The sequence below is a fragment of the Salmo salar genome, chromosome 06, assembly GCF_965601325.2.
Source record: "Salmo salar chromosome 06, fSalSal1, whole genome shotgun sequence".
NCBI lineage: Eukaryota > Metazoa > Chordata > Actinopteri > Salmoniformes > Salmonidae > Salmo > Salmo salar.
The window spans coordinates 67,674,888-67,701,234 of NC_138296.1; the positions used below are offsets into that span (position 1 = coordinate 67,674,888).

At 42.5% G+C, this 26,347-nt stretch overlaps 1 protein-coding gene across 1 annotated transcript; it reads right to left on the bottom strand.

Annotated features, from left to right (window-relative positions):
- Nucleotides 1-1,491: 1,491 nt before the first annotated feature.
- LOC106607916 (neuromedin-B receptor) lies at nt 1,492-14,938 on the bottom strand. The gene is made up of 3 exons (XM_014205395.3): nt 14,421-14,938; nt 9,998-10,343; nt 1,492-5,384 (listed from the first exon to the last, which is right to left on the bottom strand). Exons 1-3 carry the CDS (start codon nt 14,819-14,821, stop codon nt 5,001-5,003), a joined length of 1,131 nt encoding a protein of 376 aa, XP_014060870.1. The 5' UTR covers nt 14,822-14,938; the 3' UTR covers nt 1,492-5,000.
- Nucleotides 14,939-26,347: the final 11,409 nt, after the last annotated feature.

A 26,347-nucleotide genomic window follows, 5' to 3' on the forward strand; every position in this document is an offset into this window, starting at 1 on the left:
TCCCACTCCTCTTTGCAGATCTTCTCCAAGTCATTAAGGTTTCGAGGCTGACGTTTGGCAACTCGAACCTTCAGCTCCCTCCACAGATTTTCTATGGGATTAAGGTTTGGAGACTGGCTAGGCCACTCCAGGACCTTAATGTGCTTCTTCTTGAGCCACTCCTTTGTTGCCTTGACCGTGTGTTTTGGGTCATTGTCATGCTGGAATACCCATACACGACCCATTTTCAATGCCCTGGCTGTGGGAAGGAGGTTCTCACCCAAGATTTGAGGGTGTATGGCCCCATCCATTGTTCCTTTGATGCGGTGAAGTTGTCCTGTCCCCTTAGCAGAAAAACACCCCCAAAGCATAATGTTTCCACCTCCATGTTTGACGGTGGGGATGGTGTTCTTGGGGTCATAGGCAGCATTCCTCCTCCTCCAAACACGGCAAGTTGAGTTGATGCCAAAAAAGCTCAATTTTGGTCTCATCTGACCACAACACTTTCACCCAGTTGTGCTCTGAATCATTCAGATGTTCATTGGCAAACTTCAGACGGGCATGTATATGTGCTTTCTTGAGCAGGGGGACCTTGCGGGCGCTGCAGGATTTCAGTCCTTCATGGTGTAGTATGTTACCAATTGTTTTCTTGGTGACTATGGTCCCAGCTGCCTTGAGATCATTGACAAGATCCTCCTGTGTAGTTCTGGGATGATTCCTCACCGTTCTCATGATCCTTGCAACTCCACGAGGTGAGATCTTGCATGGAGCCCCAGGCCGAGGGAGATTGACAGTTCTTTTGTGTTTCTTCCATTTGCGAATAATCGCACCAACTGTTGTCACCTTCTCACCAAGCTGCTTGGCGATGGTCTTGTAGCCCATTCCAGCCTTGTGTAGGTCTACAATCTTGTCCCTGACATTCTTGGAGAGCTCTTTGGTCTTGGCCATGGTGGATAGTTTGGAATATGATTGATTGATTGATTGCTTCTGTGGACAGGTGTCTTTTATACAGGTAACAAACTGAGATTAGGAGCACTCCCTTTAAGAGTGTGCTCCTAATCTCAGCTCGTTACCTGTATAAAAGACACATGGGAGCTAGAAATCTTTCTGATTGAGAGGAGGTCAAATACTTATTTCCCTCATTAAAATGCAAATCAATTTATAACATTTTTGACATGCGTTTTTCTGGATTTTTTGTTGTTGTTATTCTGTCTCTCACTGTTCAAATAATCCTACCATTAAAATTATAGACTGATCATTTCTTTGTCAGTGGGCAAACTCACAAAATCAGCAGGGGATCAAATACTTTTTTCCCTCACTGTATATATATATATATAGGTATGTGTATATATATATATAAATACATAAATATATATATATGTAGTTTCGAATATATATGCTGATTTTGTATATATATATATATATATATATATATATATATATATATATATATATATATATATATATATATACTGTATATATTATTATTTTATTTTTTACAGCAATCATATTGCAGCATTTGCAGTTCAACATACTGGGACATGTTTTACTCAACAAAACAGCAAACATTTGTGTCACATTGAGCATCTCAAGATAAACACTCAAACATAGCACAGGAAATGGCATTATCAAAGTGATCTAATAAACAAATTCATATGGCATTTATCCTCTTACTGTCCTGCAATAGTGGTGTACAGGTTTCCATTAACAGTTGGAAACCTGGATCACTGGTTTGAGCCCAGTATAGGGTAGTTGGACAGTAGAGGAAGCTAAGCAGCACACTGATCACCAACTACTTCTCCGATAGAGTTCAGTATGTCAAATCGGAGGGCCTGTTGTCCGGACCTCTGGCAGTCTCTATGGGGGTGCCACAGGGTTCAATTCTCGGGCCGACTCTCTTCTCTGTATACATCAATGATGTCGCTCTCGCTGCTGGTGATTCTTTGATCAACCTCTATGCAGACGACACCATCCTGTATACCTCTGGACCTTCGTTGGACACTGTGTTAACTAACCTCTAGACGAACTTCCTGATATGGATAGGGGGCAGAATTTTCACGGCCGGATGAAAAAACGTACCCGATTTAAACTGCTTACTACTCTTGCCCAGAAACGAGAATATGCATATTATTAGTAGATTTGGATAAAAAACACTCTGAAGTTTCTAAAACTGTTTGAATGGTATCTGTGAGTATAACAGAACTCATATGGCAGGCAAAAACGTGAGAAAAAGTCAACCAGGAAGTGGAGGATGTGAGAATTGTAGTTCTTCTTTCTAGTCCCTTTCGAAACTACAGTATCTGTGGGGTTACGTTGCACTTTCTAAGGCTTCCATTGGCTGTCTAAAGCCTTCAGAAAGTGGTTTTAGCCTTCTCCTGTCACTGGGCAGAGTATAGGAGCTCAGTTACTGAGTGGTCTGCCTGGCAACAAAGGGATTGGATATGCGCGGTCCTGCGAGCTCGCTGTTTTTTCTTCTTGAATGAATACGCTATTGTCCGGTTGGAATATTATCACAATTTTACGTTAAAAATACCATAAAAATTGATTTTAAACAGCGTTTGACATGCTTCTAAGTACGGTAATGGAACATTTTGACTTTTTGTGTCTCGAATTGCGCTTGCGTGTTACCCTTTGGATAGTGACCTGAACGCACGAACAAAACGGGGGTATTTGCACATAACTATGGATTATTTGGAACAAAAACAACATTTGTTGTGGAAGTAGCAATCCTGGGAGTGCATTCTAACGAAGAACAGCAAAGGTAAGAGCATATTTCTAATACTAATTCTGAGTTTAGGTTGCCCCGAACTTGGCGGGTGTCAAAATAGCTGGCCGTGATGGCGAGCTATGTACTCAGAATATTGAAAAATGTGCTTTCTCCGTAAAGCTATTTTAAAATCTGACACAGCAGTTGCATAAAGGAGTTCTGTATCTATAATTCTTAAAATTATTGTTATGTATTTTGTCAATGTTTATGATGAGTATTTTGGTAAATTCATCGGAAATTTTTGGTGGGAATACATTTTCTGAACATCACGCGCCAATGTAAAAAGCTGTTTATGGATATAAATATGAACTTCATTGAACAAAACATACATGTATTGTGTAACATAATGTCCTAGGAGTGTCATCTGATGAAGATCGTCAAAGGTTAGTGCTTCATTTAGCTGTGTTTTGGGTTTTGTTGACACATGTCCTTGCTTGGAAAATGGCTGGGTGGTTATTTTGGTCTCTGTACTCTCCTAACATAATCTAATGTTTTGCTTTCACTGTAAAGCCTTTTTGAAATCGGACAATGTGGTTGGATTAAGGAGAAATGTATCTTTGAAATGGTGTAAAATAGTCGTATGTTTGAGAAATTGAAATTATTGGGTTTTTGAGGTTTTGTATTTCGCGCCACGCTGTTCCATTGGATATTGGCTAGGCGTTCCGCTAGCAGAACGTCTGTCCTCAACAGGTTTTTAACTAACCTCCAGACGAGCTTCAATGCCATACAACTCTCCTTCCGTGGCCTCCAACTGCTCTTAAATGCAAGTAAAACTAAATGCATGCTCTTCAACCAATCGCTGCCCGCACCTGCCCGCCTGTCCAGCATCACTACTCTGGACGGTTCTGACTTAGAATATGTGGACAACTACAAAGACCTAGGTGTCTGGTTAGACTGTAAACTCTCCAGACTCACATTAAACATCTCCAATCCAAAATTAAATCCTTCACTCATGCTGCCAAACATACCCTCGTAAAACTGACCATCCTACCGATCCTCAACTTCGGCGATGTCATTTACAAAATAGCCTCCAACACTCTACTCAACAAATTGGATGCAGTCTATCACAGTGCCATCCGTTTTGTCACCAAAGCCCCATATACTACCCACCACTGCGACCTGTACGCTTTCGTTGGCTGGCCCACGCTTCATACTCGTCGCCAAACCCACTGGCTCCAGGTCATCTACAAGACCCTGCTAGGTAAAGCCCCGCCTTATCTCAGCTCACTGGTCACCATAGTGGCACCCACCCGTAGCACGCATTCCAGCAGGTATATCTCAGTGGTCACCCCCAAAGCCAATTCTTCCTTTGGCCGCCTCTCCTTCCAGTTTTCTGCTGCCAATGACTGGAACAAACTGCAAAAATCCCTGAAGCTGGAGACTCTTACCTCCCTCACTAGCTTTAAGCACCAGCTGTCAGAGCAGCCCACAGATCACTGCACCTGTACATAGCTCATCTGTAAATAGCCCATCCAATCTACCTCATCGCCATACTGTATTTATTTATTTATTTATCTTGCTCCTTTGCACTCCAGTATCTCAACTTGCACATTCATCCTCTGCACATCCTACCATTCCAGTGTTTAATTGCTATATTGTAATTACTTTGCCACCATGGCCTATTTATTGCCTTACCTCTCTTATCCTACCTCATTTGCACACACTGTATATAGATTTTCCTACTGTATTATTGATTGTATGTTTGTTTGTTCCATGTGTAACTCTGTGTTGTTCTATGTGTCGAACTGCTTTGCTTTATCTTGGCCAGGTCGCAGTTGCAAATGAGAACTTGTTCTCAACTAGCCTACCTGGTTAAATAAAGGTGAAATAAATAACTAAATAAAAACACATGGACATAGATTTCCTGTTGTGGGAGCAACTACCTGCTCTTTGGGTTTGCAGTTTGGACAGTATGCTTCGCAGACAGTATATATCTATGCAAACTGTGTAAAGTGAAACATGTATCAGATTGACACAACAAAACATGAAAAATTGAACATTGTGGATACCGGAATCTCTCAAGACAGATTTGTTGACAACATGTCCGTATACGTTCAGTTCACGGGTGATCATCTCATCAGCAGTGATATGTGGCATTGTGGGGAATGTATAGACAAGACAGCTTCAAACAAAGCATTTTCTGTTTAGCACACATGCATGACCTTTTCATAATAGTTCACCTTGTAAAGCTTTGCACGTAACCTTTTTTGGTGCCACTCCCACCACTTACATGTCACCAGGTGACATCCTAAACCTACAGAGTGACCTCCTGGCTGTTGCCATGTCCGTTGATGACAGTAGGGGTGGTCTTCTTGATGGAGGTCATTCTTATGGCTGAGGTGTGCTGCAGGTAGCTAGTGTTGCGTTCGTGGTGGGGCTTCCTCTTGCAGTGCAGTGAGCTGTTGAAGTGCCTGCGGAAGCTCTCGCTCAGCAGGTAGAGGGCAAATGGGTTGACACAGGAGCTGGAGAAACTTAGCACTCGGGCTAGCAGGGTGATGATGAGGTGCGACAGAGAGGAGTCGATCTGACGGTAGTTGAAGGAGCGGTACATGTACAAGACATGGTTGGGGAACCAGCAAAGAGCGAAGAGGCCCACGAAAACCAGAACAATTTTGGCCAGCCGTTTTCTCGTTTCCATCTTGGAAAAAGAAAGAAAATAAATATGTAGTGTTTGAAAATACATGATGATATTCAACATAAAACCCTGTCAATCTTCCAGAAGGATTACAGAGTACAAAATACAGAAGTCCTCCCTCCAGAAGGCATAGAGAAGGCCTACAAAATACAATTTGTCCAAATTACTCTCTTCTGTATTTTGCACAGGCTACAAGTAGTATGGCTATTGTCCTTCAGTTTCAATACAGTATCTACTAGAGACACCAAACAAGTATGAACAAACACACTAGCAAGAGCCACCAGTACTCCCTTAGATTGCCCTTCAGTCAGCTCTCTAAGGCCTTCCCACACCGTACATAGGATTTAGTATTTTACAATTATTACATGTCACACTGCAATGTTACCAAATTAAAATCTTGATTGTACTACAGCATGTGCTTCAGTTTTGTATTCACATTCTGCGATTTGTTTGAGGCTATATCAGCCAACATACTGTAGGCTACGTACACTGCAGAGGTGTAGGCCTATTCGTTCTCTGCATGTGCCAGCACCAGCAGCGCAAGTGCTTATTATTATGTGCAGAAACATCAAAAGAGACGGAAGGCGCAGAATGTGGACTCGCAAAAGGTTGGGCAGATATGGAAAGTATGGACTTTCTACAGAGGGAATTGGAAGTAATATACCATGTTTTATTAAAGTTATAGCCTATAGTTAGCATGCTAGATACTTTCTATTCAATATATTTGTTGTTTGTGCCATGGTAGGACACAGAGGTAGGTAATACTGAAAAGGCAGCTGCGTTCTCTCCACAGCTCCAGCAATCTGACTTTCATCACCTCCGTCCACACCGTGCGTGTTGTTTGTTGTTCCTTCTCTCTTTGCGATCATTGTTTTGGTATCACATGCTGAGTGCTCATTGGCTATTGACAGTAGTCCTTGCCAAATCACGTCGTAGCACTGCTCATACTGCAAGATGCACGATCAAAATATGTCAGGACATCCGACAGGGGTCTGGAGAACGGAACAGGCATCATCTGTGAGTCCTTCACCCGCCCAAACTACGCGAGTCGCGATGTAATGATCCTAGCCCAATTTCATAGAATTTTACTCCGATCGTGAACATTTTCGGGGATGGCAAAAACGTGGCGAATTTGTGTAGTGTATCCCGGCATAAGGGAGTGTCAAAGATATCTTTACTGTGAGAACCTTTCATCGTAAGCGGAAATGTGAAACTAAAAGGTCCAGTCCAATCAATACTTCATTCCACAGTAGAGTGGCTGGCAAATAGTATTGATGGCAGGACTATTGCTTCTGAGTACTGCTAAGATTGTTTGAAAATAGGTTCAAATAGGTAGACTTGAAACTATCAGTGAGGTGAGCAGGAGATGGCACTCTGAAAATCAACCCTGTGTAAGTTTAATAGCCTGGGTAAATGTCATGGTTTAGCTCGCTGTTCATTGGCAGCCAGCTATCAAGTCAAGTCAAGTGATCCTGGCACTCTTCCCAAGATCCTTTTAGGTTTTTCAACAGAAGAAAATGGCATGATCATTTGACTTTATTTTGTTCATGACAGTATCTTGTATTGAAGTGGACTTTAAATTATTCAGAAGAGTATTAAAAGGTAAGTCAATAGTAAGCTGTTATATCTGGTAAGATGGTAACCATTGATAGGGATATCAAATTGAGTAATTTTGTTTGATTTGGCACAGTATCAACAATCTTTCATTGGTAAACTGACATTTTCTGCATTGTTATTAACACATCACAGTTAGTTATTCATTGTTGTATTCGCTGGTCTCTGCAAGAAGTGTGGGGTATTAATTATAAATGAGATGGTCATGTTACATGAAGTAAAGATTTGAAAAGCAGAGGAGTAAACTAAGATTTCATAAGCTCTACATGTTTGTCTAAGTTGATGAGAACATGGTGAACATTTCAATTGTTTTTAAAGGAATACTTCGGGATTTTGGCAATGAAGCCCTTTATCTGCTTCCCCAGAGTCAGATGAACTGGTCTACCATTTTTATGTCTCTGGGTTCAATTTGAAGGAAGTTGCTAACTAGCGTTAGCGCAATTGCTAACAAGCGTTAGCACAATGACTGGCCATCTGCGGTCACAGCTATCAAGCTGTGACCATAGACATCCAGTCATTGTGCTAACGCTAGTTAGCATTGGCTCACAAAACTACCTCTAACTTACTGTACGCAGAGACATACTGTAGAAATGGTATCCACAAGTTCATCTGACTCTGGGAAGTAGATAAAGGGCTTCATTGAAATAGAATGTAGTTGATGCGGCTACTAAAACAGCTGTAGCATTGGATCAGTAGAAACTATTTTAATAACAGAGAAGTAGACGGAGATGTTGTGCCCTCTCAGACCGATTGTTAGTTATCATAACAGCATAACACAGCCCTGGCAAAGGGAGATGGTTGGACTGTATCTTTTCATTCATACATATCACGTCTGAAATCATATTCACTAGCAGTGTCTGCCTGGACAGCATTATTGTTGATATTAAATTGTAAATCTATGTAAAAAAAAAAAATACCATTGGAGGGACCCATCTCTATTCCAGAGTAAATCAAAAGAAAAAAGATTAGATGAGATCTAGAAGCCCTATTTCTAATGCCTTTACTGAAAATTGACTGTACAGCAGTTAAGACCACTGTTACTATAACTATTCATAAAGTCATGCCTGTTAGATGTGATAGTGATTCAAGAAATATTTTGTAATGTCTGGAACACTTACCAGAATTATGTTTAGTCTGCATATTCTCTCTCTCTCTCGTCTTCTCTCTCTCTCTCTCTCTCACACACACACCCTCTCTCTCTCTCTCTCTCTAGCCTGTCTTTCATCAGGCTTCTGCAGCTTCTCATATAATTAATGTTAAATACATTTCTGCTTTTCAAAAGGGACTGATGCTATCAGAGTTTTCTTCTTAATGAAACTTGAGCCTCTACAGCCCGATCCCCATAGGGCATGTCTAATAGAACACAACCACAATGCACCACGTCAATAGTCTGTGTTGTCCTTCTAATCCAAAGGTACACCCAGATTATTAACTCATTTAATTTGATTTCAAATACAAAAAAAAATACAAAATCTGGAGACAATAACATTGATTAGTTGGGATTACTGTGAGGCAGAGACAGTGGAAGCTTAAGTGCAATGACTCGGTCATCCTCCTTGCTTCTTGTATTTTTCTGTGTCGCACCCAGTGAATCTAGTATAAATCTGTATCTACTCTAAAAGATAGCTGGGACCCAGCCCTCTTGTTGTCTAACATTATAAATGAGTGGACAGTTAGGGCTCCCTCAATTGGAGGACCTACTGACTGTAAATAAGACAACACATGGAGGCCTTCCAGCACTACTCATCACTAGTGTTTACTATTGTCATACATGTCGTAAGGAGAGGACCAAAACACAGCAGGGACATGTATACTCATCTTCTTTATTGACGGGAAAAGAAGGAAAAAACCAAACAAACACGTATACAAAAAATAACAAACCGATGAACGACAAAATAACAGTCTTGAAGGCAACACAGCAATCCAAGAACAATCTCCCACAAACACTTAACCAAACACATACCCATATATAGGACTCTCAATCAGAGGCAACTAGAAAACACCTGCCTCCAATTGAGAGTCCAACCCCAATAAACTAGACATAGAAATACAAAAGACTAGAGACCACATAGAAATACAAACATAGAACATAACCCCAAAAACCCGGAACTAACTAAACCAACACCCTACTAAATAAATCACCACCCCGAACCACATAAACAAAATACCCTCTGCCACGTCCTGACCAAACTACAATAACAAATAACCCTTATACTGGTCAGGACGTGACAACTATGTATTGCTCATTGTTGATGACAACCTCACATTGGTCAGTGTCAACAAGCTCCTGGGGCTACTTGAATATATTATGACTTGGGTTCAGGTCTAGGTCTGAGTCAGGATGTCAATGATTGGAAGCTGGGTTTGGATTTTGGACTGCATCTGTTTACTCATGCTCTGGGTGGGCCCTGATCTGGATTCAAGCCCATTTGTTTGATGATTCATTGGATGTTCTTAACGGCAAAGAAGCATCTGATTTACTATGCTTTGGTCAATGGACCCTCAATTAAATGCAGTCGACCAGATCATTGCTTACATTTATAATTTACCTCACCCTTCCCCTGACCTATCATTTATTACCCCTGTAGACAGTAAAGATCAAGAATCCATGCAACAATCAGTGATACATCTTGACAATGTCCTGTACTTGCCCTTTACAAACTTTAAATATTTACTTGGTGTATTAGGCTACATATGGAAATATCTGCATTAAAACCTAGAGCCTCCTTCCATGAAAACTCCGGAACCCTTGTTACAGGTTATGTCAGAAATTGTGAGAAAACATGTGATGCAGTTCAGTTTCTTTGACTTCAAACGTGCACTCTAACTCAACGTGCACTCTAACTTAACATGCACTCTAGCAGCCAAAGACATCCAGTAAGTTACCTGATGTTCTTAATATGCCGTCCAGCATTCCAAATAACCACATCTGCAACAGCCAAACCTCATTTGTGACATGTTTGAGATACAGGCAGCAACATGTTGCTGTTGTTGTTACCTACCTGTCTCTTCGTGTGCTCACTGATCTCCCCAGGCATGTCGTGAGCACTCTTGACCAGAGTCCTGGCGATGTGGAAGTAGTATACAGAGATGATCCCCAGGGGAATCAGGAAGTACACTAGGAATATGAGGATGGAGTGGATCTTGGGATGCATGTCGTTGGAAAGGGGATAGGGCACGCAGGCGGTGAAGGTCACATTCTTGTCCTGGATGTGTACTACCTGGGAGAAGATGGCCTCGGGCACCGCCAGCAGGACGGAGATCACCCAGATGGACACAGCTTTCAGACATGTCCAGAACACAGCACTGGATGTCTGGATGTCCATAGGATTCACAATGGCTTTGTACCTGGAAACACAACAAAACCATAGAAAAATATTAGTGCTCCTTCATCTTGATCCTTTGAAATTACATTAAAAGCAGTCTTTTTCATGCAATTAAATGTCCAGCTGTCCTTACTGCTCTAATTTCCTTGTGTAAATTGAAATATCATTTACATTTACATTTTAATCATTTAGCAGACGCTCATATCCAGAGCAACTTGCTATTGTGATTATATTTAATCAATCTAATTAACTTTCTTCCTCTTTGCAAAATTAAGAGGCTTTGACAAAGACATGACATCTCTGAGTCCATTGGCATAGAATAGTAGCTTCATAGATTGTTGGTGATATTATAAACATGTAGGAGACCTATGAAGTGCATTATGATTGCACTAGCTAATTAATTACTGTCTTGACTACAACAAACTCATATTAATTACAATAATTGCCACTGAATGAAATTCTAATTATTCAACTGAAACAGCAATGTGTTCCTGCACTGCTCCCAAAGTGCATCTACATGTTGAAACAAAAATGTTTACAAGCTGATCAATGCAACTCATTTGAAGGTTAGACTTTGGACTTATCTCCTGTGTAAATCAACACTCAGTGCTATGTGCACAGAATAATCCCTTCCTGCTAAGTCATATAATGGGGAGAAATATATTAAATGAGGGTGCAACAGAGGAAGTGTGCTCCACAGGGCATGAAGGCTTTTTTTATGCTTCTATGATGGAAGATTTTTCACTTTCTGACAATTTTCTAAATTATATTTCTGCTGATAAAATGTCTGGTTTGAAGGAGAATCTCCATTGGAAGCCCTTGACTGTGCTGTTACACCAGCCTCAGCTGCCCTCTGCCCCTGTAGAAATCCCCCATAGTCAAACACCACGCTGCCTCAGGCAAGAACAGACAAGTGCAGAAAAACTGACAGTCTTTGATATCTCACCAGAGAAAACAAGGCTGGGCTTATGCATTTATTGTAGTAAACCGCTGTAATCCCACTTCTTTGTGTTTTTATGCTTGAGAGCAAGTGCCCAAAGGAGTGCTAACAAGATTACATTCTTTAAAGCCATCACATAGGGTAAGCATATAAATGGTGTATTTTCCATTGCTCACATTACATGCTCAAATGGACTAAGCAGACCATAGAGAGAACAGCTGTAGACTGTAATCTCACCATATGGCTGTCCTAATAGCCCCTAGTGACAGGGATGGCCAATGGTCATGGTCATTTCGGTGAAGAGTGACACAGTCAAACATTTCCTCCAACTGATATCGCTCTGGATTACGGTCAGTGACATAGAAAGGCAAATTACAAAGCCCTGCACCATCTTCCGACCCCTATCATGGCCTGCACAATGGGGTATTATTTTTTATCAGAAAATCCCATGGGCTTTAATTTGATAATAATAATAAAAAAAATTACTAAATCAATATTTGGCAGCCCAGGAATTTTCATGACATCAGTGAACTTTTAACTGAGGAAGGAGCTCTTAATACCAGAAGACAAGCTATTTGTGGGGGTATAGAATGGTCACTTGAGAAGGTCAATGTCTCCAAGCACCAGTGGTCTTGGTGAGGGTATGTGGAGGGTAGGAAAGGAAAGTGGGGGCTGGGTCAAATTAAGGTCCCAAACAAAGATGCGGGCATGCTTGCCCTTTTAACCATCCACACGCAGACAGTAAATGATGCTCTGTGCAGATACTTCTGACTGTGACGCCTCCTGAATGTCTCATGTATCAATCTATTCCAATCTCTGCATTCATGCTGCTCCTTCCAGGGAAGATAAATGGCCATTTAACCACGTGTCTTACCTGAATAAAACAATATAACACAAATTGGGCTTATTGAAGTTAGTACAACCAGCAGGTGTACACTATTTGATCCCTTTAAAATAATTCTGGGGATACACTTGGTCTGTCAATCAAAAAATGAACAGATTTGTCAGTGACAATTGCCCAGCATTCAATTATGATAACACTTGGGGATATAGTTTATGGATCACACACTTGTCATTAAAAATAATCATAGTCATAACAACTGATTAATCAATAATTACATACAGAGCCTTCGGAAAGTATTCAGACCCCTTGACTTTTTCCAAATGTTGTTACGTTACAGCCTTATTCTAAAATAGATTTTTCCTCATCAGTCTACACACAATACCCCATCATGACAAAGCAAAAACAGGTTTAGAAATGTTTGTTAATTTAATAAATAAAACATGGTAATATCACATTTACATAAGTATTCAGACCCTTTACTCAGTACTTTGTTGAAGCACCTTTGGCAGTGATTACAGCATTTAGTCTTCTTGGGTATGATGCTACAAGCTTGGCACACCTGTATTTGGGGAGTTTCTCCCATTCTTCTTTGCAGATCCTCTCAAGCTCTGTCAGGTTGGATGGGGAGCGTTGCTACACAGCTATTTTCTGGTCGCTCCAGAGATGTTCGATTGGTTTCACGCCCAGGCTCTAGCTGGGCCCCTCAAGGACATTGAGACGTGTCCCGAAGCCACTCCTGCATTGTCTTGGCTGTGTTCTTAGAGTCATTGTCCTGTTGGAAGGTGAACCTTTGACCCAGTCTGAGGTCCTGAGCAGACTAGAGCAGGTTTTCGTCAAGGATCTCACTGTACTTGGCTCCGTTCATCTTTCCCTCGATCCTGACTAGTCTCCCAGTTCCTGCCGCTGAAAAACATCCCCACAGCATGATGCTGCCACCACCATGCTTCACCATAGGGATGGTGCCAGGTTTCCTCCAGATGTTACGCTTGGCATTCAGACCAAAGAGTTCAATCTTGGTTTCATCAGACCAGAGAATATTGTTTCTCATGGTCTGAGAGTATTTAGGTGCCTTTTGGCAAATGGGCTACAATGTGCCTTTTACTGAGGAGTGGCTCCCGTCTGGCCACTCTACCATAAAGGCCTGATTGGTGGAGTGCTGTAGAGATGGTTGTCTTTCTGGAAGGTTTCCCATCTCCGCAGAGGAACTCTAGAGCTCTGTCAGAGTGACCATCGGGTTCTTGGTCACCTCCCTGACCAAGGCCCTTCTTCCCCGATCGCTCAGTTTGGCCAGGCAGCCAGCTCCAGGAAGAGTCTTGGTGGTTCCAAACTTCTTCCATTTTAAGAATGATGGGGGCCACGGTTTTTTGGGGGCCTTAAATGCTGCAGACATGTGCCTCGACACAATCCTGTCTCTGAGCTCTACTGACAAGTCCTTCGACCTCATGGCTTGGTTTTTGCTGACATGCACTATCAACTGTGGGACCTTATTTATATAGACAGATGTGTGCCTTTCCAAATCATGTTCAATCAATTGAATTTACCACAGGTGGACTCCAATCAAGTTGTAGAAACATATCAAGGATGATCAATGTAAACAGGATGCACCTGAGCTTAATTTCGAGTCTAATAGCAAAAGGTCAGAATACCCATGTAAATAAGGTATTTATTTGTATACATTTGCAAATATATCTAAACTGTTTTCGATTTGTCATTATGGGGTACTGTGTGTAGATTGCTGAGGGAAAACATATGTTATCCATTTTAGAATAAGTGTCACGCCCTGACCATAGAGAGCCCTTGTTTCTCTATGGTGTAGTAGGTCAGGGCGTGACTAGGGGGTAGTCTAGCTTAATATTTCTATGTTGTGTTCTAGTTTATATTTTCTAGGTTGGTGTTTTGTATGATTCCCAATTAGAGGCAGCTGGTAATCACTGTCTCTAATTGGGGATCATATTTAAGTAGCTATTTTTCCTACCTGTGTTTGTGGGATATTGTTTTGTGTTTGTGCACAACGTAGTCACGTTTAGTTGTTCGTTTATTTGTTTTTGCTTGAAGTTTCACTTTGGAATAAAGATGTGGAACTCTACACATGCTGCGCCTTGGTCCCGTTCTTTATGACAACCTGACAATAAGGCTGTAATGTAACAAAATGTGGGAAAAGGGGTCTGAATACGTTCCTGAAGGCACTGTATGTTAATTGTTCTATCACGTTAGCATGCAATTGCCATAACATTTACAATGACGTAAGTTAGGTACAGTATACACAACAATATTGGCATTAAGGATATTTGACATTATCCTACTCTTCATCTTACCTGTCTGCGCTTAGTGCAGTGAGAGTAAACACCGAGACTCCGACTGAAGTGAGTTGAATGACCGGAATTAGTTTGCAAGCCACAACACCGAAGATCCACTCCTCAAAAAAGTATCTGAACGCATCCACTGGAACACAAGTGACCAAAAGCAAAAGATCCCCAGCTGCCAAACTCGAAATAAATATGTTGGGGACGCTCCTCATTGCACTGTTGGTGATAAAAATCTTAACCAAGGTAATGTTCCCCAACAACCCAATCGTTATGATCAGAATATACACAGTCGGTATGAGACATCTTATAATAAAATCAATAGTTTCCCTTTCAGCAGGTATCCAATCGACAGTAAAGTTATAAAAGACAGAATGTCCAGTAAAAGATACGTTATCTAAAATATTATCCATTGCTTCTCGGGGATTTGTACAATAATCACCTTGATAAAATGGCACTGAAGCTGCCCCTCCAAGAAAGTGCTGAAATGTCAGTGTTGCGCGACTCAAGCCACAATGACTGAAGCGCAAAAGGAGGCACTTTTTCAATACGCATAGCGTAGCCAACAGCAACGATGACGGAAAAAGAAGTCACACCAATTTTGAGTGTGATGTGTAGCATTGTCAATGCTACTCACATACCGTTTCATAGTGGTAAGTTTATCGAATATAAACGGAATAAACTATAGGCTATGCTAGGCCACTGTATTAGCACCAAATACAATTGTCACGTTTAGGATGAGAAAGCTGTGCTTCGAAAGATGTGTGAATTAGGATGAGGTTTTCTTTGGGTCTACTAAGGAAAATCCAATAAGTAATTTTTCAAAACTGAACCCACTCATTGTTCCTTCAAAGTGAGCAGGATGTTGATCTCCTGTGCAGGTGTTTTATTATCAGCCTGCGGGTTTGTAAGAGCTTGTATGGTGTCCTTCTTTGAGGAAAGTGAAGGGTTGTAGAAACGCCATAAATACGGAAAGCAGTGAGGGTGGTAAAGTTAGGGGGAGAGACTCACAGAGGTAATTCGAGGGGGGAGTGAAGTAGCCTAAATCAGAACATAAACGAACGTTTCGCTGGCTTATTCCCCATACAGGAGTTAAAAGAAAGCAATTGAAGGTATGGCTGCTGAATGTTAATACCTCTGGACAATGACTGATGTTAGGAACAATATAAATAGGCTAATACATGAGTTAATAAGAGAGTTGGTCACATCTATCAAAGCGCAACTGAAAACGTAATACAAATCTTATTTGATATAAAAACGGCCTATGTGGCATCGATATTAGTCAGAAACATTTATTCTAGTGTCAAAATTGACTACAAAGTGTAAATAGGATAATTTGGGCGTGAAGTCAGTCTCGTCCAAAACAGAGTTTTGTCATGACTTAGGCCTACTTTAGGGTTGGGTTTTGATTTCGACAATGCTCACAGTGGCTACAGCTGCGGTGATTACGGTCTATTCAATCCTACCACAGAACACACAGAAGGCCTTTTCACGCTGCGTTGTTCTTAGCCCCGCGCTATCTTAGCCTCAAGTTAAGACTGGCCCTGGCCTAGCTTATCCTGTGTTCACACAGGCATTTGTTTACCCTGGGCTAACCTGGGCTAAGAATGCACACTTTTGTATTCCAAAGCCCTGCTAATGGACAAACACATGCAGCCAACATTCTATCTCTGACACACGACCAATTTAAAACAATAACACATTTATTAACACATTATTTCCTCTTGCTTCTAGGTTAGCATTTTATTTCCAACAGTGATGGTTTGTATAAACCTTGGTGTCTGCCTGTCTGACCTCGGAAACAAAGTTTAACTTTTGAAATGCCATCTCGCCCCTATACAGAGAATGCTGTGCACGGACGAAATATCAACTTTTCTGATATAGGCGATATCATGCAACAATATTATTATAATGGATAGCTATATCCAATTAAATGTCAATAGAAACACCTTGAAAACAGATGAAAATTGAGCGTTTGCTGCCCTTCCAGCTGTAGAGTTTGTGGCTTCAGTTGGCTAACTAAAGGTGCGTTCGTAAATTCACTCTGGCTATCTACCCCCTGATTATAGAGCACTCTCCTCTGACGTGCCAGAGCGCAGAATAACTGATGGATGTATGAACGCTCAATACCGGTTGAATATGGCTGGTGTCAGTAAACGTCGGCAAAGAAGCATAATTCAGTTACAGTCACCAATGCTCTGGATAGCATGAAAACAGCCTAACCAGCTCTGCTAGGGCTAGTAAAATGGTCAGAGTGAGGTGTTCTCTCATTGTGTCTGGAAGTAGCTAGCAAGCTAGACAAAGTTAGCCAGTTAGCTTGGGGGCTTGACTGCCATTGTGAGGTCAGAACACTTGGATCAACCTCCTTGGCCAGTGTCCAGTGTGCGCTCCTAAAGCGAAATTTAGAACTGACAAGCTCTGAATATACAACCCCCAGAGCGCACTCTGGCACTCCAGAGTGAATTTACGAACGCACCCTTAGTGAGAACGTTAGCCGACCTGCATAGCAACCGTTATTTTTCCATAGCAACCAATGTTTTGCATGGATGAAACTATTTTTTTATTTTTTTTGTCAGAGGTGTTTGTCCTCAAATGTAAGTGTAGCTGGTTTTATATGTACCACAGGAGAACCAAGAAATGAAGAGCGACACCACGGCTGTCTTTTTGGCTTTTATGTTGATCTGCAATAGTATTGTGAAAAGACAGGACCAGAACACATCATTCTCCAATGCACCATCTGACAAGTTGTTCTTTCTCTCTGTGTTTTCTCGGACTCACACAATCACATTCATACATAAAGCCATAATGTATAGTATAAAATAATAACCAGTCCTTAATACAACGGATCTATAATCTTAATTCTTAGACAATAGAACCATACCTGCAATAGTATTGTGAAAAGACACAAAAAAATAAAGGGAACACTAAAATAACACATCCTAGATCTGAATGAATGAAATAATCTTATTAACTACTTTTTTCTTTACATAATTGAATGTGCTGACAACAAAAATAATCAATGGAAATCCAATTTATCAACCCATGGAGGTCTGGATTTGGAGTCACACTCAAAATTAAAGTAGAAAACCACACTACAGGCTGATCCAACTTTGATGTAATGTCCTTAAAACAAGTCAAAATGAGGCTCAGTAGTGTGTGTGGCCTCCACGTGCCTGTATGACCTCCCTACAACGCCTGGGCATGCTCCTGATGAGGTGGCGGATGGTCTCCTGAGGGATCTCCTCCCAGACCTGGACTAAAGCATCCGCCAACTCCTGGACAGTCTGTGGTGCAACGTGGCGTTGGTGGATGGAGCGAGACATGATGTCCCAGATGTGCTCAATTGGATTCAGGTCTGGGGAACAGGCGGGCCAGTCCATAGCATCAATGCCTTCCTCTTGCAGGAACTGCTGACACACTCCAGCCACATGAGGTCTAGCATTGTCTTGCATTAGGAGGAACCCAGGGCCAACCGCACCAGCAGATGGTCTCACAAGGGGTCTGAGGATTTCATCTCGGTACCTAATGGCAGTCAGGCTACCTCTGGCGAGCACATGGAGGGCTGTGCGGCCCCCCAAAGAAATGCCACCCCACACCATGACTGACCCACTGCCAAACCGGTCATGCTGGAGGATGTTGCAGGCAGCAGAACGTTCTCCACGGCATCTCCAGACTCTGTCACGTCTGTCACATGTGCTCAGTGTGAACCTGCTTTCATCTGTGAAGAGCACAGGGCGCCAGTGGCGAATTTGCCAATCTTGGTGTTCTCTGGCAAATGCCAAACGTCCTGCACGGTGTTGGGCTGTAAGCACAAACCCCACCTGTGGACGTCGGGCCCTCATACCACCCTCATGGAGTCTGTTTCTGACCGTTTGAGCAGACACATGCACATTTGTGGCCTGCTGGAGGTCATTTTGCAGGGCTCTGGCAGTGCTCCTCCTGCTCCTCCTTGCACAAAGGCGGAGGTAGCGGTCCTGCTGCTGGGTTGTTGCCCTCCTACGGCCTCCTCTACGTCTCCTGATGTACTGGCCTGTCTCCTGGTAGCGCCTCCATGCTCTGGACACTACGCTGACAGACACAGCAAACCTTCTTGCCACAGCTCGCATTGATGTGCCATCCTGGATGAGCTGCACTACCTGAGCCACTTGTGTGGGTTGTAGACTCCGTCTCATGCTACCACTAGAGTGAAAGCACCGCCAGCATTCAAAAGTGACCAAAACATCAGCCAGGAAGCATAGGAACTGAGAAGTGGTCTGTGGTCCCCACCTGCAGAACCACTCCTTTATTGGGGGTGTCTTGCTAATTGCCTATAATTTCCACCTGTTGTCTATTCCATTTGCACAACAGCATGTGAAATGTATTGTCAATCAGTGTTGCTTCCTAAGTGGACAGTTTGATTTAACAGAAGTGTGATTGACTTGGAGTTACATTGTGTTGTTTAACCTGTTAGGGCTAGGGGGCAGCATTGACACGGCTGGATAAAAAACATACCCGATTTAATCTGGTTACCACTCCTACTCAGTAACTAGAATATGCATATACTTATTACATATGGATAGAAAACACCCTAAATTTTCTAAAACTGTTTGAATGGTGTCTGTGAGTATAACAGAACTCAAATGGCAGGTCAAAACCTGAGAGATTCCTTTACAGGAAGTGGCCTGTCTGACCATTTGTTGAACTTCTTTTCCATCTCTATCATTTACTAAGGATCTCTGCTCTAACGTGACACTTCCCACGTCGTCCATAGGCGCTCAGAGCCCGGGAAAAAACAGAATGTCGTCATTCCAGCCCCAGGCTGAAACACATTATCGCCTTTCTCAAGTGGCCGATCAAGAGACACTAGCTTATGCGCGTGACCCCGACCGCCCCCGCCTTTGGGATTTTTTCCTCTGTTTGCCGAAAAGGAGATTCCCTGTCGGAATATTATCGCTTTTCTACGAGAAAAATGTCGTAAAAATTGATTTTAAACAGCGGTTGACATGCTTCGAAGTACGGTAATGGAATACTTAGAATTTTATTGTCACGAATTGCGCCAAGCGCGTGACACTTCTTTACTATTTCGGATAGTGTCTGGAACGCACGAACAAAACGCCGCTATTCGGATATAACGATGGATTATTTTGGACCAAACCAACATTTGTTATTGAAGTAGCTGTCCTGGGTGTGTATTCTGACGAAGACAACAAAAGGTAATGAAATTTTTATAATAGTAAATATGATTATGGTGAGTGCTAAACTTGCCGGGTGTCTAAATAGCGAGCCCGTGATGCCTGGGCTATGTACTTAGAATATTGCAAAATGTGCTTTCACCAAAAAGCTATTTTAAAATCGGACATATCGAGTGCATAGAGGAGGTCTGTATCTATAATTCTTAAAATAATTGTTATGCTTTTTGTGAACGTTTATCGTGAGTAATTTAGTAAAATGTTAGCGAATTCCCCGGAAGTTTGCTAGTTCTGAACGTCACATGCTAATGTAAAAAGCTGGTTTTTGATATAAATATGAACTTGATTGAACAAAACATGCATGTATTGTATAACATAATGTCCTAGGGTTGTCATCTGATGAAGATCATCAAAGGTGAGTGCTGCATTTAGCTGTCTTCTGGGTTTTGGTGACATGGGCTTGAAAAATGGGTGTCTGATTATTTCTGGCTTGGTACTCTGCTGACATAATCTAATGTTTTGCTTTCGTTGTAAAGCCTTTTTGAAATCGGACAGTGTGGTTAGATTAACGAGAGTCTTATCTTTAAATGGCTGTAAAATAGTCATATGTTTGAGAAATTGAAGTAATAGGATTTTTAAGGTTTTGAAAATCGCGCCACAGGATAGCCGTGGCTGTTACGTAGGTGGGACGAATTCGTCCCGCCTAGCCTAGAGAGGTTAAGTGTTCCCTTTATTTTTTTGAGCAGTGTATATTAATAACAACAATAAAACTCTGAAAGTTACATGTTTCAATAGTCTCACACTCCCTTATAAAAATATCTACAGCATTAACCTTGGGATGTTTTATTTATTTCATGTTATGGACTTCTACAAAGGAGTAATCTGCAAGACATACCTTTCTCTCTGTGTTTTCTCGGACTGAGAACGGGAGCTACGGGTAGTACCAGGGTGTTAGTAGGTGATGCAAGCACCCAGATGAAATAAAATACATTTAACCTGTTATGGCTAGGGGGCAGTATTTTCACGGCCGGATAAAAAACGTACCCGATTTAATCTGATTATTACTCCTGCCCAGAAACTAGAATATGCATATAATTATTAGCTTTGGATAGAAAACACTCCAAAGTTTCTAAAACTGTTTAAATGGTGTCTGTGAGTATAACAGAACTCATTTGGCAGGCCAAAACCTGAGAAGATTCTGTACAGGAAGTACCCTGTCTGACCATTTCTTGCCATTCTTGATTATCTCTATCCAATACAGGGGATCTCTGCTGTTACGTGACACTTCCTACGGCTCCCATGGGCTCTCAGAAGGCGGCAAAAAGCTGAATCGTGGCTTTGCAGGCTCTGGCTGAAAAAAAGTAGCGCGTTTGGATAGTGGCTGGTCACAGTACTATGAAACTCAGGCTCGTGCACGAGGGGATCCCATGCTTTTATTTTCTCTCTCTTTGTACGTATACACGCTTTCCCGGTCGGAATATTATCGCTTTTTTACGAGAAAAATGGCATAAAAATTGATTTTAAACAGCGGTTGACATGCTTCGAAGTACGGTAATGGAATATTTAGACATTTTTTGTCACGAAATGCGTCGTGCTCGTGACCCTTATTTACACTTCGGATAGTATCTTGAACGCACAAACAAAACGCCGCTATTTGGATATAACAATGGATTATTTTGAACCAAACCAACATTTGTTATTGAAGTAGCAGTCCTGGGAGTGCATTCTGACGAAGAACACCAAAGGTAATCAAACTTTTCTAATAGTAAATCGGAGTTTGGTCAGGGCTAAACTTGGTGGGTGTCTAAATAGCTAGCCGTGATGGCTGGGCTATCTACTCAGAATATTGCAAAATGTGCTTTCACCGAGAAGCTATTTTAAAATCGGACACCTCGATTGCACAAAGGAGTTCTGTATCTATAATTCTTAAAATAATTGTTATGTTTTTTGTGAACGTTTATCGTGAGTAATTTAGTAAATTCACCGGAAGTTTGCGGGGCGTATGCTAGTTCTGAACGTCACATGCTAATGTAAAAAGCTGGTTTTTGATATAAATATGAACTTGATTGAACAAAACATGCATGTATTGTATAACATAATGTCCTAGGTGTGTCATCTGATGAAGATCATCAAAGGTTAGTGCTGCATTTAGCTGTGGTTTTGTTTTTTGGAACATTATATGCTAGCTTGAAAAATGGGTGTCTGATTATTTCTGGCTGGGTACTCTGCTGACATAATCTAATGTTTTGCTTTCGCTGTAAAGCCTTTTTGAAATCGGACAGTGTGGTTAGATAAAGGAGAGTCTTGTCTTTAAAATGCTGTAAAATAGTCATATGTTTGAAAAATTGAAGTTTTTGTATTTTTGAGGAATTTGTAATTCGCGCCACGCCTATCATTGGATATTGGAGCAGGTGTTCCGCTAGCGGAACGTCTAGATGTAAGAGGTTAATGAAACAAAACCTGAAGGTGTTAACATCATTCAGCTACTGTAGCTGCCTAGCTAACATCAACAGGCAGCACCAATAAATATAGACACCAAAAGTAAAGTTCCTGGCGATCATAGCGATCTGACTCCCCCTTTCTGTCTGAACTTGGAATATTCCTGTTCGCAGGCTTGGGCCACTGACCCTCAACCTGGTTGTTCTGTTCGGCGTTGTGTACTATTCTAATAATTTGAAGTTTGATGGAATAACCTTTTTAAGACATAAGGTAAGAGTTCTTCCTCCACAGGGGTAACCTTGACCAAGAGTCGTCCAGAAGGACAGCAAAGAGACTTTGCCAGGTAGAAATACGCCCATATACATACAACATATGACCCCCTAATAAAGTATTTCTCATTTCCTTAATCTATCCTCTGGCCTCTGTTTCACCGGGGTACTGTCACTTCAACAAAAGTTGATAGGGCTTGAATTGGGGCAGCTAGATGCTCTCTTTTGTCCGGCTCAGCAATCACTTGACTCATTGACTCTAAAAGTCTTCTGACAGGCTTCACAACTCTTCCAGTTCGAGTTCTCAAGGTGCCTTCGCTGGGTCTCAGGACTGTATCAGTGAACTCAAACCGTCTGGCTGTTTCTGCTCTCTACCTCTCTCTGGTTACTCATTCTTTTCTTAGTAGATCTTATGCATCCAGAGCCGCTGAATGATGAACTTCTACTGCTGATGCCATCTAGACTGCTCACTGACGTTGCTTTTTTACTTGTGTCATCTTCAGAAGGATCACTTGAATCATCACCAGGCATCCTTGAGGAGCTTCCTGTGCTTGAGTTAGCTGCTTGTCCTGAGATCATGTCCTTCCCTGGGCTTTGAGGATCAGCCTCTCTCATGTTTACTCCATCTTCCAGTCACAAAGATTTTTGAGCTTCAGCTTCCGTGGGCCCCTCAGGGTTCTGGCCCTCGAGAATCCAGAATCCAGACGTTTATGTCCTCTTCTGAAACAGTAGAGGCTACTGTGGACATCTCGTCTGTCTGTCCCACCGGCAGGAAGTTCACTGGCAGTATGAAGTTTCGATGAACTACCTTACTCTTCTTGGTAGTAGGATCTTCGACTCTGTAGATGTGCACAGACGGGTCTTTCCAAGTGATGACATAGACCGTTGAATCCCACAAGTCGGCAAGTTTACCTTTTCCTCTTTCCTTTCGATTTGCCAAGAGAACTCGGTCTCCAATCTCCAGGGCAGTGCCTTTCACTCTCTTGTTATACTGCCTTGTTTGCTTTTTCTGAGCTTCAGTGGTGTTGGCCTGAGCGATCCTGACAGCCTCTCGCAGGTCCTTTTGGAACGAGTCAACATACTCATCATGAGTCAACACGTCTTCGTTTTTCAAGGTACCTCCAAACATGATGTCCACTGGCAGCCGTGGAATATGGCCGAACACCAGGAAGAGCGGTGCGAATCCTGTCGTTTCGTCTGTGGTAGAGTTGTACGAGAAGGTGAGTGTCTGTATCATCTGGGGCCATCTTTCTTTTGCTCTCACTGGCAACAATTGGACCATGTTACAGAGCGTGCGGTTGAATCTTTCCGTCTGACCGTTGCCCATAGGATGATATGGAGTGGTATGGGACTTTTTGACTCCTGACACTTGTAGCAATTCTGCGATTAAGTGACTCTCAAAGTTTGCTCCTTTGTCAGAGTGTATCCGCTGGGGAAACCCATAGACACAGAAGAACTGGTTCCATAACTTCTGGGCAACCACCTTTGCTGTCTGGTTCGGGCAAGGAAACGCATGTGCCAGCTTTGTAAAATGGTCTGTGATGACGAGTACATCAACGCTCTCTCCATCCCTTCCTTCTGCTGACAAGAAGTCTATGCACACCAGTTCTAACGCTGTGCTGGTCTGTATAGATTCCAAAGGTGCCCTAGCCTCTGACTTCATTGTCGTGCCAACCACACAGCGTTTACAGTAGGAGACATACTTCTTCACTTCCCCTTCCATTCCAGTCCAGAAGAACCTTTGACATACCAAATGGAGTGTTCTAGTCTGGCCTTGGTGGCTGGCTTCGTCATGGGTTCCCCTCAGAACGATGGCTTTAAGGAAGTCTGGCACCACCAGCTGGTACCTCTTCTTGACAACTCTGTCCTTAGATCTTCGATAGAGGATCTCATCCTTGATTTCGAGTTTATCCCAATGCTTCAGCATTCTCAACACTTGGGCAGTCTCATGAGCCCTCTCTCTCCGCGAAGGTCTCCTCCTCCTCTCAACAAAGTATGCCACTCGGGCCAGCACCTGATCCGCCTTCTGTTTTCTCCGTATCACATCAGAAGAAAGGACTGGAAGAGTAGCCGCTCCCCCTTCATGCTGAAAGATGCTGGCAGAATACTGGGCTAATTGGAAGTTGCGCACTGGCACACTCGCATCCCACTCCAGACAGGATTCCAAAACTGCTTTCACTCCTTCAGAAGAGACTTGAGCCAGGATCTCACCACCTTGGATATTGACTGACAGTTTGAATGCGTCCTGGATGGACTCTAAAGTCACATACTCTGGGAACTCACTCGCCTTCCTAGCTCCAACGAACGGCTGTCGACTAAGCAGGTCTGCTGGGACATTCTGTGGCCCGGGGATGTACTTCAAGTCAAAGCCGATGGGGGCCAGTTTAGAGACCACCATTGCTCACAGGCGTCTAGCTTTGGTTTCGTCATTATATATGTCAGGGGGTTGTTATCTGTTAGGACTGTGAATCTATTCCCCTTCAGCCAATGGGTGAACTTATCACACACAGCCCACATAAGAGCGAAGAACTCTAATCTGTGTGCTGGGTAACGGGACTGGGACCTCGACAGAGTCTTGCTTGCAAAGGCTACTGGTCTGGGCCTACTCTCACCCTCAAATGTCTGGCTAAGTACAGCACCTAAGCCATCCATTGATGCATCTGTTGATAGGACAAACGGTCTGCTAAAGTCTGGGTGACCCAGCATGGCTGTGTGGGAGACTGAAACCTTTAGCTTCTCCAGCGCCTCCTCACATTCAGTAGTCCAGTCTTCAGGTTTCAGATGTTTTAGGGCCCCGCCATGAGGTTTTCCTTTTTCTCCTTTCCACTTACTTTTCTGTCCTGCAATCAGACGAAACAGTGGTTTGGCTAAACCTGAGAAACTCACAATGAAGTGGGAATAATAGTTTGCCATACCAAGAAATGATCTGACCTTGTTGGGTGAAGGTGTTTTCCCATCATTTTCCATCAGGTCAGCTGCTGTGATGTTGTTGATTGCAGACATGATTGCCGTGACGATATGGCCTAAAAACTTGACAGATTTTCTGAGGGATTTTTTTTTTTGCACTAGCTTCAGGTTGTGTTCCTTAAGGCGGCAGAACACCATTTCAAACGGTCCAGGGCTTCCTGCTCACTCTTCCCGAAAAACCAGGAGATCATCCAAGTAGCACAGGAGGGACAAGTAGTTCTGGTCGCCGAAGATTGAGGTCATCATTCTGGCGAATGTTGCTGGGCTGTTACATAACCCCTGAGCCATTCTGTTGTACTGAAATAAACCTGTGGGTGTTGTGAACGCTGTGTACTTGCGGTCATATTCATGTATGGTGATGTTGTAGAATCCCGAAGTCAAATCCATAGTACTGAAGAAGCAGTTCCCTCCCAAAGCAGTGAGAGTATCGGCTTGATGGGGCAATGGGTATGCATCTTTCTCTGTCCTCTGGTTCAACCATCTGAAATCAGTGCAAATTCTCAACTCTCCTGATGGCTTCCAAACCAGGACAAGGGGGGAGGCCCACTCACTACTGGACTTTCGGATGATGCCCCGCTCTTCCATTTCCTCCAACGTCTGCCTCAGTTTCTGGTAGTCGGATGGAGAGACCCTCCTGTACAGCAGCCTGAAAGGCTTTTCATCTTTGAGTCGGATACGGTGGATGACGTTCTTCGCTTCTCCACAGTCAAGTCGGTCCCTGGAGAAGATGCCTTCATACTGAGCAATAAGGTCCACTAGTTTTCCTTTCCACATGTCAGACACTTCACAGGACTCTGTCAACTTCTGTTAACCTCTATGGGCAAGGCGGGACGAATTCGTCCCACCTACGTAACAGCCACCTGAATTCAGTGGCGCGATTTTTGAATCGTTTGAAATACTATAACTTCAATTTCTCAAACATATGACTATTTTACAGCTATTTAAAGACAAGACTCTCCTTAATCTAACCACACTGTCCGATTTCAAAAAGGCTTTACAACGAAAGCAAAACATTAGATTATGTCAGGAGAGTGCCCAGCCAGAAATAATCAGACACCCATTTTTCAAGCTAGCATATAATGTCACAAAAACCCAA

Coding starts and splice junctions, on each gene's coding strand:
- LOC106607916 (XM_014205395.3), bottom strand. CDS start 14,821: ATGGATAATATTTTAGATAACGTATCTTTTACTGGACATTCTGTCTTT. Junction 10,344..14,420: donor ACTGCACTAAGCGCAGACAG/GTAAGATGAAGA, acceptor TTGTGTTTCCAG/GTACAAAGCCATTGTGAATC. Junction 5,385..9,997: donor GTGAGCACACGAAGAGACAG/GTAGGTAACAAC, acceptor TCTTTTTCCAAG/ATGGAAACGAGAAAACGGCT.